Source organism: Populus nigra, chromosome 1 (genome assembly GCF_951802175.1).
Source record: "Populus nigra chromosome 1, ddPopNigr1.1, whole genome shotgun sequence".
In the NCBI taxonomy this organism is placed as follows: domain Eukaryota; kingdom Viridiplantae; phylum Streptophyta; class Magnoliopsida; order Malpighiales; family Salicaceae; genus Populus; species Populus nigra.
In genome coordinates this window covers 18928501-18943873 of record NC_084852.1, presented here as the reverse complement: position 1 = coordinate 18943873, position 15373 = coordinate 18928501, and the positions used below count along the sequence as shown (strand labels likewise).

General features: G+C 35.8%; 3 protein-coding genes across 4 annotated transcripts; all 3 read left to right on the top strand.

Moving 5' to 3' along the window:
• On the top strand, positions 1-5766 carry LOC133700833 (probable LRR receptor-like serine/threonine-protein kinase At5g63710). Of its 2 annotated transcripts, none has more exons than XM_062124528.1 (11): positions 1-182; positions 1219-1389; positions 2172-2301; positions 2466-2537; positions 3017-3160; positions 3495-3560; positions 3895-3965; positions 4052-4195; positions 4291-4632; positions 4753-5147; positions 5245-5766. In XM_062124528.1, the coding sequence occupies exons 1-11, from the start codon at positions 164-166 to the stop codon at positions 5554-5556; spliced, it is 1866 nt and encodes a 621-aa protein (XP_061980512.1). In that variant the 5' UTR covers positions 1-163; the 3' UTR covers positions 5557-5766. The 2 variants fall into 2 exon arrangements, with proteins under 2 accessions (XP_061980512.1, XP_061980520.1); XM_062124536.1 differs by lacking the exon at positions 1-182 and adding an exon at positions 825-953.
• Positions 5767-7002: 1236 nt separating this feature from the next.
• On the top strand, positions 7003-10143 carry LOC133688943 (uncharacterized protein At1g10890-like). Its single transcript, XM_062108611.1, has 4 exons — positions 7003-7162; positions 7498-7728; positions 8081-8300; positions 9755-10143. Exons 1-4 carry the CDS (start codon positions 7032-7034, stop codon positions 10016-10018), a joined length of 846 nt encoding a protein of 281 aa, XP_061964595.1. The 5' UTR covers positions 7003-7031; the 3' UTR covers positions 10019-10143.
• A 2592-nt stretch (positions 10144-12735) lies between these two features.
• Positions 12736-14606, top strand: LOC133699536 (aspartic proteinase nepenthesin-1-like). The gene has a single exon (XM_062122824.1). It carries the CDS (start codon positions 13177-13179, stop codon positions 14494-14496), a length of 1320 nt encoding a protein of 439 aa, XP_061978808.1. The 5' UTR covers positions 12736-13176; the 3' UTR covers positions 14497-14606.
• Positions 14607-15373: the final 767 nt, after the last annotated feature.

The following is a 15373-nucleotide window of genomic DNA, read 5'->3' as shown; positions in this document are numbered from 1 at the left end:
TGGCCTTTCAAGAATTCCGTATTTTTTCATATCAAAATGCTTTGTGGGTCCATTGCATTAATCATCATTTATTCCTTATGATCATCATGATAGTGGCTGTGTTCAGCTTCTTCGTTTTCTTCTTCTTGTGCCACCACCTTTTTTTCAGTCTTCTGAACTTTCCATGACTGAAGTTAATAGTGGTATGTTTCTTTTCATTCCTTCTTGATGCATCTGTCTGCCTGTCTGTTATGTACATTTGTCGTGTGAGTTTCTTGCAACTGTTACATTCCAACCAAGAGATTAATTTTTTGTGTAATTCTTTCTTGGTTGCTGTCAATTTCATAGCTTCTCTCTATTGTTCTTCAGGCTAGTATATATTTTATTTTTTGTATGTCCGTGTGGGGGATCACTAGCTGGTTGAGTTTATTACTGATGCTGAGGGATGGTAGCTAGGTTCTGTAGTTGACGATCACTTTGTTGAAAGATTATGAATTTGAAGTCCAAATCTGCTGTTCTTCACTACTAAGAGAAAACATAAAGAAAAATTGCTTGTTCTATGATCAAGCCAAGTAGCTTTGTACAAAGAAATTGGGACAGAAAAGTTGAACGAACCTTGACCATTAACAATTTATGGTCCTGCAAAGTTTGTGGTGGGAAAATAATACTTGTCTCGTTGTTGTGAAAGTAACACATCATGTATTCTTATAGGGAAAACTTCCTTAAACGGCAAGAAAGAAAGAATAAAATGAAAAAAGAAAAGAAAAAACAAAATCTATCTTGTTTCATTAGGGTGTGTGGTGGGAATAAGTAGATTTTGAGCTTCCATTTTCCCATCAGATGCTTTTCTTGTGGAAGATGAGGATCATGGGAATATTTTTCTGTCAGAATTATGTATGAAATTTCTTTATGGGATGTGGAGAAGCTTAGATTGAACTTGTTCTGACTACCTGATAGAATGTTTTTCTTTTTTGGTGTGCTCTCCTTTTCCTTCTTTCACCATCTTAGGCCATATTAGGGTAGCATAATTGAGTCTCCTAGAGTCTAGATGCAAGCATAAAGGAAACTTGCATACAAAAAAGTTAAACCTAAAGTGCATGATCTTAAGAAAGAAGGATATATTTTGTTAGTGAAATCAATAGTGAATGCTTTGGTCTATTACTTTAAATGAGGAGTAATGGTAAAATTAGAGCATGCGCTTAATTTTTCTTTAAACTGATAAAACTTTTGCTTTATTAGAGCATCCAAGTGGTGGCAAGAGGTCTGCTGCTGAATCCTTTGGCTACACCAAATTCGGATACATGTTTGGAGTGTTCTCCATCAGGAATCCTCTGAAACTAGTTATCAACTGTCTTGTTCTGCTCAATTTTTTACAAATCATTAATTCATCCAAGGAACCTGACACTGAAGGTACGGTGTTATCTACAATTTGCTTTACTACAATGTCATTTGTTGGCTCCAAATACTAATACTGGTGGAAAGATACGAGGCTTGGAGATAGTTTGAAACTTCAGGCCTGAAAATGTATCCTGGCCTCAAAAAGTGGATCATTGGCATTTAAAAAATTATGGGAGTCTCTAAAAGTTTTCATTTCTTTTCTTTAAGATTTGTTCTCCCTCTGTAGTATTATTCCTTGGAAATAGTTTCACTGATTTCAGGCTCAATGTAAATCCATGAATTAATATCTTGGTGGAAGTTTGGTAGTCTTGAAAGAAAGCATCACATTTAAACTCTGTTCAGACATTTCTCAGAATGTTTTGATTTTGAAAATTATCGGGACCCAATTATTATGATTTTGATCTTGAGGGAAAGAAGAAAACAATTTCTGTCATCATTTAGCATGTTTCTATTGTTGCTCGAGAGCAGAAAGGCAAGCTACACTTCTTAAACTCAATTGCTTTATGTCTTGGAAAACTGCTATTAATTCACTGTAATTTCTTCAAATCTGGATATATTTATACAACATTACCTAGGGAAAAAACCTTATTGGTTGGATAATTCACTTACAGAAATCTAACTTGTATAGCCAATTATGCTTATGAATGAGAAAGGTACAATATATAGTTGTCTCTTCCTGTTTTCATTTTGAAAATATTATCTATTTAATGAAATATGGGGAGCTGCTGCCAGTCATTACCTTCTACCGAGCATCAGATATTTACTGACACGTTTCAACTTTCTCTAATGTTCAGGTGGTGCTTTAAGAGATCTTCTACTGGCACTAAATGATTCCAATGGACTAATAGATTGGGATCCTAATTTAGTGAGCCCTTGCTATAGTTGGACTCATGTCTATTGCAAAAACGGACATGTTGTATTCCTGTAAGTGTCTGTATTTGGAATACACTTCTGTTTTGCCTATTTTTGCAACATACTACTGTTATCCAGTGGGACTGCTGCATTTTTATTTGAGTCGTTCTTGATTGACAGTGCTTTCGTCAGTAAATTTTGCAGTGCATTTACTCTGTGAACGTACTACTTTGCAGGAGCTTGAATTCACTTGGACTTTCAGGAACTCTTTCACCTGCAATCACTAAACTGAAGTTTTTGGTTTCCCTGTGAGTTTTTGGTTAGCTTGTAATTCACATGGATTTTCAGTTATATGTTTGCAGAAGCATTCATCTAACTATCAACTGAGACAGTTTGGCCAACCCAAATGTGAACCAATCTATTTCTAATACGAATTGATGTCCCTATTGAATCTGATTTTTCATGTGAAAATACTGATGGCAATAATTTACTCAGTTTTCCGGGATGCAAGACCTACTGTCAACAAAACCTAGCACTTCCACTGCTTAACATGAATATAAAGTTTCGGGACTAAGATCGATGCAATTGAATGGTAGAGGATGAAGTTAAAATTGATACTAATCTAGGAGAACTATCACTTTAATGTCATATTGTTTTCTTTTTATGATCTTATTTACATACCATAATAGAATTAAAAAAAAATATTACCTTTTGTGTTTCCAGAGGAGGTATGAGTGCTGGTGGTGAATTATGGCCATGTTTTTAAAACCTACCCTTCTCCATGCAGGGAATTAAGGAACAATAATCTATCAGGGTCCTTGCCTGATTATCTGGGCAACATGGTGCAACTAAAAAATCTGAATCTTGCCAGCAATAAATTCAGTGGTTCGATACCTGACACTTGGGATCAGCTATCCAATTTAAAATTTTTGTAAGGATTCTTCAATGCCTCTTGAAGAGTCATATTTCCTTGCTTTGTTATTCTTATATGCATGAAGCAGCACATCATCTTTGTTTTAACAGTTTCTTAGAACATGGCTTTGTTTTAAATTTCAGTCATTTTACTGTTTCTTCCATCAAGGAATCAACATTATGAGGTTCTACAAGGCTTTTCGGTAGTCTTGCTCTTGCGAATATCATCATTCTTAAAACATTTCTTGGTTGCTTTACATGGCTGGTTAGCCTTTTACATATTGTTTGTAGTTATATTTCTCTACCTATGGTCGTACTAAGTTCAATTGCTCACGATTCTTTTTCTGTGACAGGGATGTCTCATCTAACAATTTAACAGGAAGAATACCATATAAACTCTTTTCAGTTGCAACATTCAAGTAAATCCCACTCTAATCTTCATCTCATTGATCATCTTTTGTTTGGATTCATTTGTCTAACCATAGCTGGTCACTTTCTTTCTCATCAACTTGGTTAAAAGAAATCTCCTGGTCACTTTCTTTCTCATCAACTTGGTTAAAAGAAATCTCCTAACTGTGAAAACATAGTGGAAGGAGAGCTTAAAAGAGAACCCATCATTTAATGATAGAAATCAAGATTAATGTGTATAGTGATTCTTTGTAATTTAAGTTCTAAAACTTTTATCATCTTTTACTGGTAGGCACATAGTTATGAAGCTTGGTTTGCTTGACATTAATTGTTATGTATCTTCAGTTTTACAGCGACTTATATTGCTTGTGGCCTGAGCTTTGAAGAACCTTGCCTGTCAAGGTCTCCTCTTCCAGGTTAATTTCTGAAGACACTGCATTTTGTTTGTATTATTCTTCATGACATGATCTCCAGATGGAACCTAATCATGAAACATTTGCAGTTTTAACCAGGAAGTCAAGACTTAAAGTAATTGCAGCTTCTGCAAGCTGTGGTGCTTTTGGTCTACTGATACTTTTAGTTGTCTTGGCATACCGATATCAACAATTTCACAAAGAGAAAAATGATGTCTTTGTTGATGTTTCTGGTAAATTTTGTTTTCGGTTGAGTAGTTGAATTGGTTCAAAATAATTGTTGGTTAATGTTCACTAAACTCTGCCTTTTTTTTTCCTGTGATTTTAGGCGAAGATGACCGCAAAATTTCATTTGGGCAACTTAGAAGATTTTCATGGCGTGAGCTTCAACTTGCAACAGACAATTTCAGTGAAAGCAACATAATAGGACAAGGAGGGTTTGGAAAAGTTTACAAAGGTATCCTCTCAGACAACATGAAAGTTGCTGTGAAACGCCTCGAAGATTATTACAGTCCTGGAGGAAAGGCTGCATTCCTGAGAGAAGTTCAACTTATTAGTGTTGCTGCTCATAAAAATCTTCTAAGATTGATTGGATTCTGTACAACTTCATCTGAGAGAATCCTGGTGTATCCATATATGCAAAATCTTAGTGTTGCATACCACTTGAGAGGTATTTTTTGAATAAGCACCGTGCTTTCCATCTTTGAGATTTTCATGTTATAAATAGCACTCCTAAATTGATTCATAACAGTGACTTATGTTATCAATTTTCTTTTGATTCATTTTATAGATTTAAAGCCTGGCGAGAAAGGCTTGGACTGGCCAACGAGGAAACGCATTGCCTTTGGTGCAGCGCACGGCTTGGAATATCTACATGAGCATTGTAATCCTAAGATTATACACCGTGATTTAAAGGCTGCGAACATCCTATTAGACGACAATTTTGAACCTGTTCTTGGAGATTTTGGGCTAGCGAAGCTGGTTGACACAAAATTCACTCATATTACAACTCAGGTGCGGGGTACCATGGGTCACATTGCCCCAGAATATTTATCCACCGGAAAATCATCAGAAAAGACAGATGTGTTCGGATATGGCATTACACTTCTTGAACTGGTAACTGGTCAGCGTGCAATAGACCTTTCTCGACTCGAGGAGGAAGAGGATGTTCTTCTGCTTGACTATGTGAGACTGCATGCCATGCGTCTAATATCTGTCTTTCTTTCCACTTATACAAATGCTTCTTAAATAATGCTTAAAATGTTGGAAATATGATGTACAGATCAAGAAGTTGCTGAGGGAAAACAGGCTTGATGACGTAGTGGATGGAAACTTGGAAACTTATGACCGCAAAGAAGTCGAGACTATTGTCCAGGTTGCATTGCTGTGCACGCAGAGCTCACCTGAAGGCCGCCCCACAATGGCAGGAGTGGTTAAAATGCTGCAAGGAATAGGTCTGGCCGAGAGATGGGCAAAGTGGGAGCAGCATGAGGATGCTAGGAACCAAGAATTCTCACTCATGTCTCAGCAATATATTTGGTCCGAAGATTCGAGCATTAACCAAGAAGCTATACAATTGTCCAAAGCAAGATAAAGCTTCTCCAAGATTTTTGAGACAAACTTATCAAACTAATGCATGATTACGTACTATACGTTACCTGTAGATTGATGTACATAAGCTAGAAAATCACTGGAAAAAACATACTATCCCACGTGGGTGGGCATATAGAACATGCCAGTTTCATCTTCTATGTCCTGTATCTGTTACAATTGCAGTAATTAAGGATATGGTATTGTTTGGTAATGGTCTGCCTCTGAGATGACTCTTTAGTTAATTCCCTACTGTTCGGTCCTTTTCCCTTGTCCCCTGTCTGAAGAAGAAAGGGCTGGATGGAGGAGTCACAAGCTGTCAAGTTTTTATATATTATTTCTAATGCTTGGACATTGCCAGTTAAATTTCATCTTAACACAGTCTTATAGATTAAAAGTTGAAACATGCACGCACAAGCTGACATGAGAAGTCATGGTAGCATGTCACATTAACCCAATGCTAGGACCACTTGAAGCTTAAATGACGAATTTAAAATTGTATTTGGTTAGTGTTATGAGATAGAAAAAACACATAAACTAATAGAACTATATTTAATAAATAAAATATAGATAGAAATTAAAATAAATCTTATATTTTCAAAATAAAAGATAAATATGTTTTTTTTTTGTTTTTATTATCTCTGTTTTTCTATCTTGAAACTCCAAGCATCACCAAAAGTCTCAAAAAAACAAACACTCAAACATTTTATGTGAAAGACAAGAGAGTGAAAGGAAAAAAATGGATTGAATTAAACTAGAGGAATGAGGAAAACAAGATATTGCAGTTTCCCCTCTTGTTTTGGGGGAATGAAAATGGGAAAAAAATATCTTAAAATAAGAGGAAGATATGTAAATATAAATATAAATTATTCTTATTGTACTCTTTCAATCATGAAAATGGTGGGTTCAATTAGAGATCACACGTTGAGTTACAAGTGAGATGAATCGATTTAGGTAAATTTTAAAAAATAAATTTTAAAAAAATCAATGAATTTTTAAATAAATTTAACTTGATATAATTGGATTACCAGAGTTTTGATCAGGTCAACTCAAAATTTTAACTAGGTTAATATTTTGTGAAACATGGACTAAGACCTTGAATTAATTGAATTTTGAAATAACTTGTTAAATAAATCCAATTTTAATAACTAAATTCTAGTAATATAGACAAAGCAACCATATTAAAATTAAGTATTCATGAAAATAAATTTATCATGACTAAGAATCGGAATCATTTTTATTGAGCATTTGATAATGTGGTAGCTCATAAGGCATTAAAATTAATATGCAAGGTTCCTCCAAATTGCAGTAAATCATTTTTTTTTTTAACTTTAGACGAAAAAGGAAAAAGCATAAGGAATAAATGGACTAGAACTCATTTCCGAGACAGTAGATTGGGCCTTGGCCCGTCTAAAAAACATAATCCAGCACAGTTCATACAAAATCTAAGTTATGACTAGTAAAATTAAATGAAGAGAGATGGCTAGAAGCATCTCCCGGTCGCCGTCGTACCGGCGTAGGCGCTCACCGTCGCCAGCGGAAAACCACCGTAGTAGAAGAAGCAGAAGGGCTGAACGCAGCCGATCTCCTTATTCTAATTCTCAATCCAGGTCACATACTCTTTGCATCAAAAGCTAATGACACTATTTATTTCCTTGTTTTTTTGTTCTTAAAAATTCAATCTAGTAAATTATGGAAGTAATTTGATAATCCAATTTTTGTGTCTTTTGTTACTCTCAAAAGGGTGTTATGCAATGTTGTAAAGTTGTGATTTTGAAGTCATCTTTATTCAATCTTGTAATGGCATTTTTTTGGTAGTTAAATTCGAACTTACAGTGAAATTTGGTACAATATAGAGGCGAACTGATGTTCCTATTAGTGGCTTTTTTATTATTCTTAAAAGGGTGTGTTGTGATGATGTAAAGTTGTGAGTTTTTTAGTGCAGGAGAAGAAGTGATTCTGATTCTCCACCTCCTCGTCGCCATCGGAGCAGTCGTTCGCCCAGTTATAGGAGGCGTAAAAGCCGGTCTCCAACACCTCCTAGGCGGCGTAGAAGACATAGAAGTAGAAGTAGGAGTGGATCATTATCTCCATTGCCTAGGTCAAGAAGTCTAAGTATTGCTTCTACCAAAATTGCTATCGAGAAACTAAAGAAAGAGGAGGAAGAGAAGAAAAGGTAAATATCTTATGCATGTTCTTGCTGACATCTTATTAATATTGCTAGCAGCTTAGTGACGTGAGTTTTAAATTTCTTCAATTTTTATCCCTATTTTATCCAATTGGGTTTTTGCCACTTTTCAGTGAGCAGGTTGATATTTAGTTCTGACATTTGACAGGTTAGCTTCTATGGGTTTTTGAATTAGTAAGCCACTGCTTATTCTAACATGCGTTGTTTAGTGAATAATTATTTTCTTGTTTATGTGTGCTTCCTCGAAGTGGAAATCTGCAATTTACTTAGGATAGCTTTTGCTTGCTTATTGAATGACTCTTGCTGTTATTTTTGTTTTTATTTCCGTACACACTATCAGGCGTCAACAAGAGGCTGTACTAAAACTATTAGAGGAAGAGACTGCAAGGAGACTAGAAGAATCCATTCGGAAAAATGTGGAAGAGAAGTTAAATTCTGAGGAAGTTCAGTTAGAAATAGAGAGGCGAATAGAAGAAGGTCGAAAGAAATTGTTTGATGATGTTGAAGCTCAACTTCATAAGGAAAAGGAAGCAGCGCTTGCTGAGGAAAGAAGGAAAGAAGTAAGAATTTTGAACTCTCGCTAGTTACTTGTCCCTTTGTTGCAGGTTGGTTATGAGCTTCCACCTGCCACCTGCCTATTGGTATTTTATTTGCAGTTGTAAAAAATCAGGACCTTAACATGTAAAATGTTTAAAGGAAGTGGCCTATGTTATATAGTAATCATTTGTTTTAACTTCTATTTATATTGCAAAGAGTTTTTGAAGAGAAAAAAGTAATTGAGGCATTGTCAATCTTGTAAATTGAAGCCATCTTTTCTATTCTTCTTTTAGGTGTGAGGATAGATTGGTGAGTCTTGTGCATCCATTGTGTTTTCTATCACTGTGTTTAAATATCATACTGATTTTTTAGGCTTAAGTTGGGATTTCCACTTGTCAGATATCTTGAGAAGTGATGTCAATTACCGCTGCCATTGCATCAGCCATTCTCAATATTGACACTATCAGGAATGTTCTCATTGTTTCTGTTTGCACTCGCTGTCATTGCCAATGCCAATGTTATTGTCCCTTACGTGGCATAAATAATCTTGAGTTCCCTTTGGGTGAAGTCCCTGAATAATGGTGAACTGACCGAATCCCTGGCATTCAACTGTCGTTTCTAACACTTATCATCATAAGATGCTAACACAAAAGACTTAGGTTTGCTGTTATATAGATATTGGCAATGTAGAATCACTTGTGCAAGTCTCCGCAGAGTACCTTTACAGTGAGTAATAGGAGGTCATTACAGTGGGCAAGACCACTTAGGATGAGGAGGTGCTCCTGCATGTAGAGTTTGTAGTTCTCTCCAATATTTCCTAAACTCAGGGCTTAACTTCTTTCTAAAGGAGATAAATGCCAAAAACTGTTTTAGCTAAATCATGGTTGAGTTAAGTCTTAACATTAAAGAGCCTTAAAATTACTGTCCAAGCATTGTAGTTTTCAAACATGAAACCAATGAGGGGAGCTGTAAGATCAAAGAATGTTCGGATCAGTCATCTATCTGTTTGGCAAAGAACATATCTGTATTTACTAAAATTATAGTAGGTGCAAAGCCAGAATCTGAAGATTTTTATCTGCTGAACCTTGAACCTAGATAAGTATTCGAGATGGTCACTCCTAAAGTTAGTTTTCCCCACCTCTGTTTCTTCTGCTCTTCTACCCACTTACATTAACCATCTCAGATAAAGATTTACCTGGTCTGTCTGTCATATGTAAGGGGACTGCACCACAGTTAATCCTTACAATTTGTATCAGTTCCCTTTTCTTCTGTGCCCAGCAGTGTACCATTCGATATCTATTTTGATCAAAGTTTATTGCTGAAAGCATATGAATAAGCTTTTCTTTTATTTTCTTTCGTTCTTTCTTTTTTTAAGAAGCTAGAAGTATCAGAAATTTGCTGCTCTCTAAAACCAGTTCATTAGATGTTTCTGTCATTTTGGCCTCGTGCATATTTTGATATGTATATGACCACTCAGGAACAAGCTCGAAAAGAAAGAGAAGAGCTGGATAAGATGCTGGAAGAGAATAGGAGGAGGGTGGAAGAAGCACAGAGAAGAGAAGCCTTGGAGCAACAAAGGAAAGAGGAGGAACGATTTCGTGAGTTAGAGCTGATCCAAAGACAAAAGGAAGAGGCTGCTTGGAGGAAAAAGCTGGAAGACGAAGAAGAACATGCAAACCAGATGAAACTGCTGGGTAAGAACAAATCTCGACAGAAGCAACCTTTTGGAATTGGTTTATGACAACAATTAATTGCCTGTATGCTGTATCCAAATAAGTAGGAAGTGATGACTAGAGTTTTGACAAGAGAATTGAAGGTAGGTTGTCGCGAAGGTATTGGAAATTTGGAATTGGCTTTATTTTGCTTTTTTTACTCCTCTTTCCTCTTTAGTGATATTACACCGACTTTTATTGATGTTCTATTTCATTGGATCAAATATCTATAATCCCAGGAACTGCAGCAGTTTTTGTTGAATGTCGTCAATCATGCGTACAATTCACCTTGCGCTGAAAATTTGCACCTCGCTCCCCAATTTAACTATAAATGGTCTAGAATTATCTCAGACACTGGAATTATTGTTTTGGTTCTGCCTCAACAACGCTCAAGAAGACAAGAAGCAAAGAAAAACAGAATTGTTGCCGAAAAGGGTTATCATCATAAGAATTCTAATTCGTATTTTGTGGAAATGTTTTTCTCTAATATGAGATACTGTACTTGTACTTTAATTAGCTTAGAAAATATAAAGTTCAAAATTAAACTACGAATCTGAAAATAAAACAGAAATATATTGAAATTGACTCGAATAGAATCGTTTGGGTCTAATTTGAGGGTCTTCTTAACCTACAAACTCAAATAGAATTGAATTTGTAGAGTTATTTTGCAAAATTTAAGTCTATTTTAATGGTTGAATCTAAAATTATGTGTTTTTCTTATTAGACTATTCATCTGGTGTGAATAAACCTCCTTTTAAGCCGTGCTTTGTCCTATCAACTAGCAATTCAGAACTATCATATTCTTTATACTCGCCTACATAATTTGTCCTACACATTTCAGCTAAAAATTCTCCTTTTCCCGCTAGTTTTCTACAAATTTTTATGTTTTAACTGAAACTGGTCTTACCATAAAAAATTATGGATCTGTTGGCTGTCTTTCTCATCTTAAGATCTGCTTTTTGTTGTGGTTACATCATCATACAAATTGCCATGAGATTTTTGCAACTTAGACAGTCTTCGAACATCAAATTTCTGCTTACTCAAGCTTCTGTATTTCTTGATCAAAGTATAAGATGCTAAAAGCTGCAAGGCTTACCCCATACATGACTGTCATGTATTCGAAACTTTGTATAGTAGTTCAAATGTCTGTTCGTTTCTTTTTGGTCAGCAAATTCTCTTTACATTCCTTAGGGAGAGTGTCTGAATGAGGATTGAGTATGAGGTATCTTCACTCAAATTCCTTCCTTTGGACCCAACTGAAATGTTTCATCCTGCTAAGAGTAGGTGTCGGGAGAAAAGCTTGCGAAACCTTGTACTAAAAGGAAAGCCACCCAAAACACACACACTGTAATAGAGCATTTCATTTCTTTTCTTTTCAGAGCTTTTCGAACTAATCAGCTGAGTCCATCCTATTAACAGTTGATACAAGTACAATTCAAATCAACTCAATGTGAAAGGGTCAGATTGAAAGAAAAAGAAGTTAAATGGCTGGATTTCTTTTTTAAAGGACCCAAAAATAGGAAAGCAGTGGACAAATTCACAATGCTCTCTCTCTTAATCCACTTGGAGGCCTTTTAGGGTTTTTTTTTTTAATTATTTGCGAAAACTAATTTCTGATGCATGCTTTTTTGGATGTATAACGTGCTCCTACCCTTTCCCTCGAACTCAATTTCTAAGTTGGGTTCGGAGATGAGTTCAAGAAAGTAATGTTTTCTTTTCCTCAAAGGACAATTGCTTATATAATGATTCATGAGCAATCCACATTGTCCCATCATAATATGAGATCTTCTCATATTTGAGAATAACATGATAGGTTATACCTCGTATTGTCTCAATTTCTTTAAGGTCATATGCCAAGATTATCCGATAATCAAGAAAAAAAATCATGAATTGTTCTATTTTCCTATAAATATAACAAGATCATGACAATATATATATATATATATATATATATATATATATATATATATATATATATATATATATATATATTAACATTACTAGTTGTATTATTCCAGGTATTCAAGTTGTAACTATAAGATATATACAAATATTTTTTTAATAAAACAGATAATTTTTATCACTTTTTAGTGAAATTTTTTTCTCTTTTTTTGTATTTTTTTCTCATATGTTATAAATAATCAATAATTATAATTTGAATATCATAAAATTATGTATTATTTGTACGAAGAGAGCATACAAATCCATACCATTAATCAGTGTCAATATTTAACTCTTAATGTCAAAGCCAAAAATGTTAACTTGTTTTTTCTTTTTTGGTGAATGGGTAATTTTTCTAACCAAAAAGAGAGAAAATATGAAGAAAGATGTGTAAAAGCACAGATGGCATCTGCCATAATAGAACCATCAAACCAACTTTGTTCCATCAATATATACCTAATTATAATTAGTAAACCAGTTAGCTCACCAAACTTCAACACAATTCTTCCACTTCTCTGTAAATATATTGCACTAGATAGAAAGAAGCAAAGACAAATGGAATCAATGAATTAAAATCTGTGTAGAAAGAATAAAGAATTTACAAATTTAGGGGGGGAATCCCTATAGTCTGTCTAATTTGCAATATGTATAGACATCATTCAATCAAGTTGTAGATCTCAAGCAACAAGTTAATGATTCTAGACTTAACTACAATTGGTGAAAGCAAATGAATACAAGTATTATGATATACTCATCAATATATATGTGTATGACAAATGGTAGGGAAGTCCAAAAAAACAAATTAAATTATCCCGGTTATTAAACTCGGCTATCTGGATCGATCGACCTGGTTTGTAAATTACTTGCAAGGTATTAAGATATTGTCATCCTTCTTAATTTCTCAAAATGGTTGTAGCAAATATGTGAGTTCAGTCTCATTTTTCCCAACCACCACTCATGACTCGGCCTTTGGTTTCACTCTCATGACCGATGATATCTCAACCTTCACTACAAGTTCAAATGTCTTGGTTTCCACTTTAAACCATCTTCAATGATCTCCTGTAATATCTCTCCTAGTCTTCTTCACACATGCGTCCTCCATTTTGTTCTCCTTTTTTGTAGATTCCAAAGTCCATCATGCAAGACCATTTCTTCCTTGGCTAACCTATATAATTAACCTTCACGAACCCGTCCATCTTTTCTCTCCAGCAAACATTTTCTTCTTGAGTGATTGCGTTATTCGATCATGGCTAGTATGACTGCTTTGTGTTTTGTTTTGGCGTTGGCAATGTTTACCATATTATTTTCTCCCGCATTTTCTACGTCACGGCGAGCTTTAGAACATCCGAAGATGCAAAAGGGCTTTCGTGTTAGGCTCAAACATGTTGATTCAGGTAAGAACTTGACGAAACTTGAGCGTATTCGACACGGGGTTAAGCGTGGAAGAAACAGGTTGCAAAGGCTCCAAGCAATGGCCTTGGTAGCATCTTCAAGTTCTGAGATTGAAGCTCCAGTTCTTCCAGGGAATGGTGAGTTCTTGATGAAGCTAGCGATTGGCACGCCGCCGGAGACATACTCTGCCATCTTGGACACTGGTAGTGATTTGATATGGACTCAGTGCAAGCCTTGTACACAGTGTTTTCATCAATCGACCCCTATTTTCGATCCGAAAAAGTCCTCTTCTTTCTCTAAGCTATCATGTTCTAGCCAATTATGTGAAGCACTACCCCAGTCCAGTTGCAACAATGGCTGTGAATACCTGTATAGTTATGGCGATTATTCTTCAACACAAGGGATTCTGGCAAGCGAAACTCTTACATTTGGCAAGGCTTCGGTTCCTGATGTTGCATTTGGTTGCGGAGCAGATAATGAAGGAAGTGGATTCAGCCAAGGTGCTGGCCTAGTGGGGCTTGGCCGTGGGCCCTTGTCATTGGTTTCTCAGCTCAAGGAGCCCAAGTTCTCTTATTGCTTAACCACTGTTGATGACACAAAAACCAGCACGCTATTGATGGGATCTCTAGCTAGTGTGAATGCATCAAGTAGTGCCATCAAAACCACCCCTTTAATCCATAGCCCAGCACATCCATCTTTTTACTATCTTTCTCTGGAAGGAATATCGGTGGGTGACACTCGCTTACCTATCAAGAAATCCACCTTTTCACTCCAAGACGATGGAAGTGGTGGCCTAATTATTGACTCTGGCACTACAATAACCTATTTAGAAGAAAGTGCTTTTAACTTGGTAGCCAAAGAGTTCACCTCTAAGATTAATCTCCCTGTCGATAGTTCTGGCTCGACAGGGCTAGACGTTTGCTTTACATTGCCATCAGGCTCGACTAATATAGAGGTGCCCAAGTTGGTATTCCACTTTGATGGAGCAGACTTGGAATTGCCGGCCGAAAACTACATGATAGGTGATTCAAGCATGGGAGTAGCTTGCTTGGCTATGGGGAGTTCAAGTGGCATGTCTATTTTTGGCAATGTTCAGCAGCAAAACATGTTGGTGCTCCATGATCTTGAGAAGGAAACTTTATCATTCCTTCCTACACAATGTGATCTGATTTGAGCTTGTGTAGTACTTAGGTTATTTCTTTGTGTGCTTGTTTGTGTGATTTTACAGAAATTTGCTAAATTTATTAGATGATCTGATTCAATAAAATCAATATTTTCCATCAAGGTTTCTAGTGTGCACATTTTCTAGGCCAGCACCTTGGCTAAACCTTCTCTTCCTCCTTATTTCGTTACACTTGAGATGCAACATTTTCAGCTCAGCAAGCCATCATAGGTTATATCAGGAATAAATAAATAAAAGGAAGCTAGCTAACACACACTACCAAAAAATTAACAAATACAAATGGACACACTGATAGAATATTTTCGTCGGTAGATGTGGCGAATATTTCCGACTGAATATGCCCTTGTAGTATCCATTAGTAAATACTGAGAAAACATTCAATCAGTATATACCAAGGGAATTACAGTGGGAGAAGAAGCTAGGAATGAGAAAAAGCCAAGAAGTACGATGATGTGTAATTTTTTCAAACCGAATTACCGACGAATTTAAATCCATCGGTAAATCCGTTTGTAACCTGACGAGCGACCCTCCACTCTCTCCTCCTCATTTCTTCTTTTCCCTCCATTTTTCTTTGCACCAAACAATACCCCCCCCCACCAAAATTTTTTTTTTTTTTTATCACAAATCAATCTCCTACTATAAATTCAGCCACACCCCCCCCGGCCCCAAATTTTATCACAAATCAATCTCCTACTATAAATTCGGCCACCCTGATACTTAGTTTGTCATTATCCCTTAAATCAATTTTAAAATGTTAATTTTTATTGAATATTTTTGTAGTATAAGTATTTTGTTTGGATATTTACTTCTTTTATAGCTTTTCCCCATGGAAATTTGTTGTATGAATGTATGATTTGTACATGTTAGG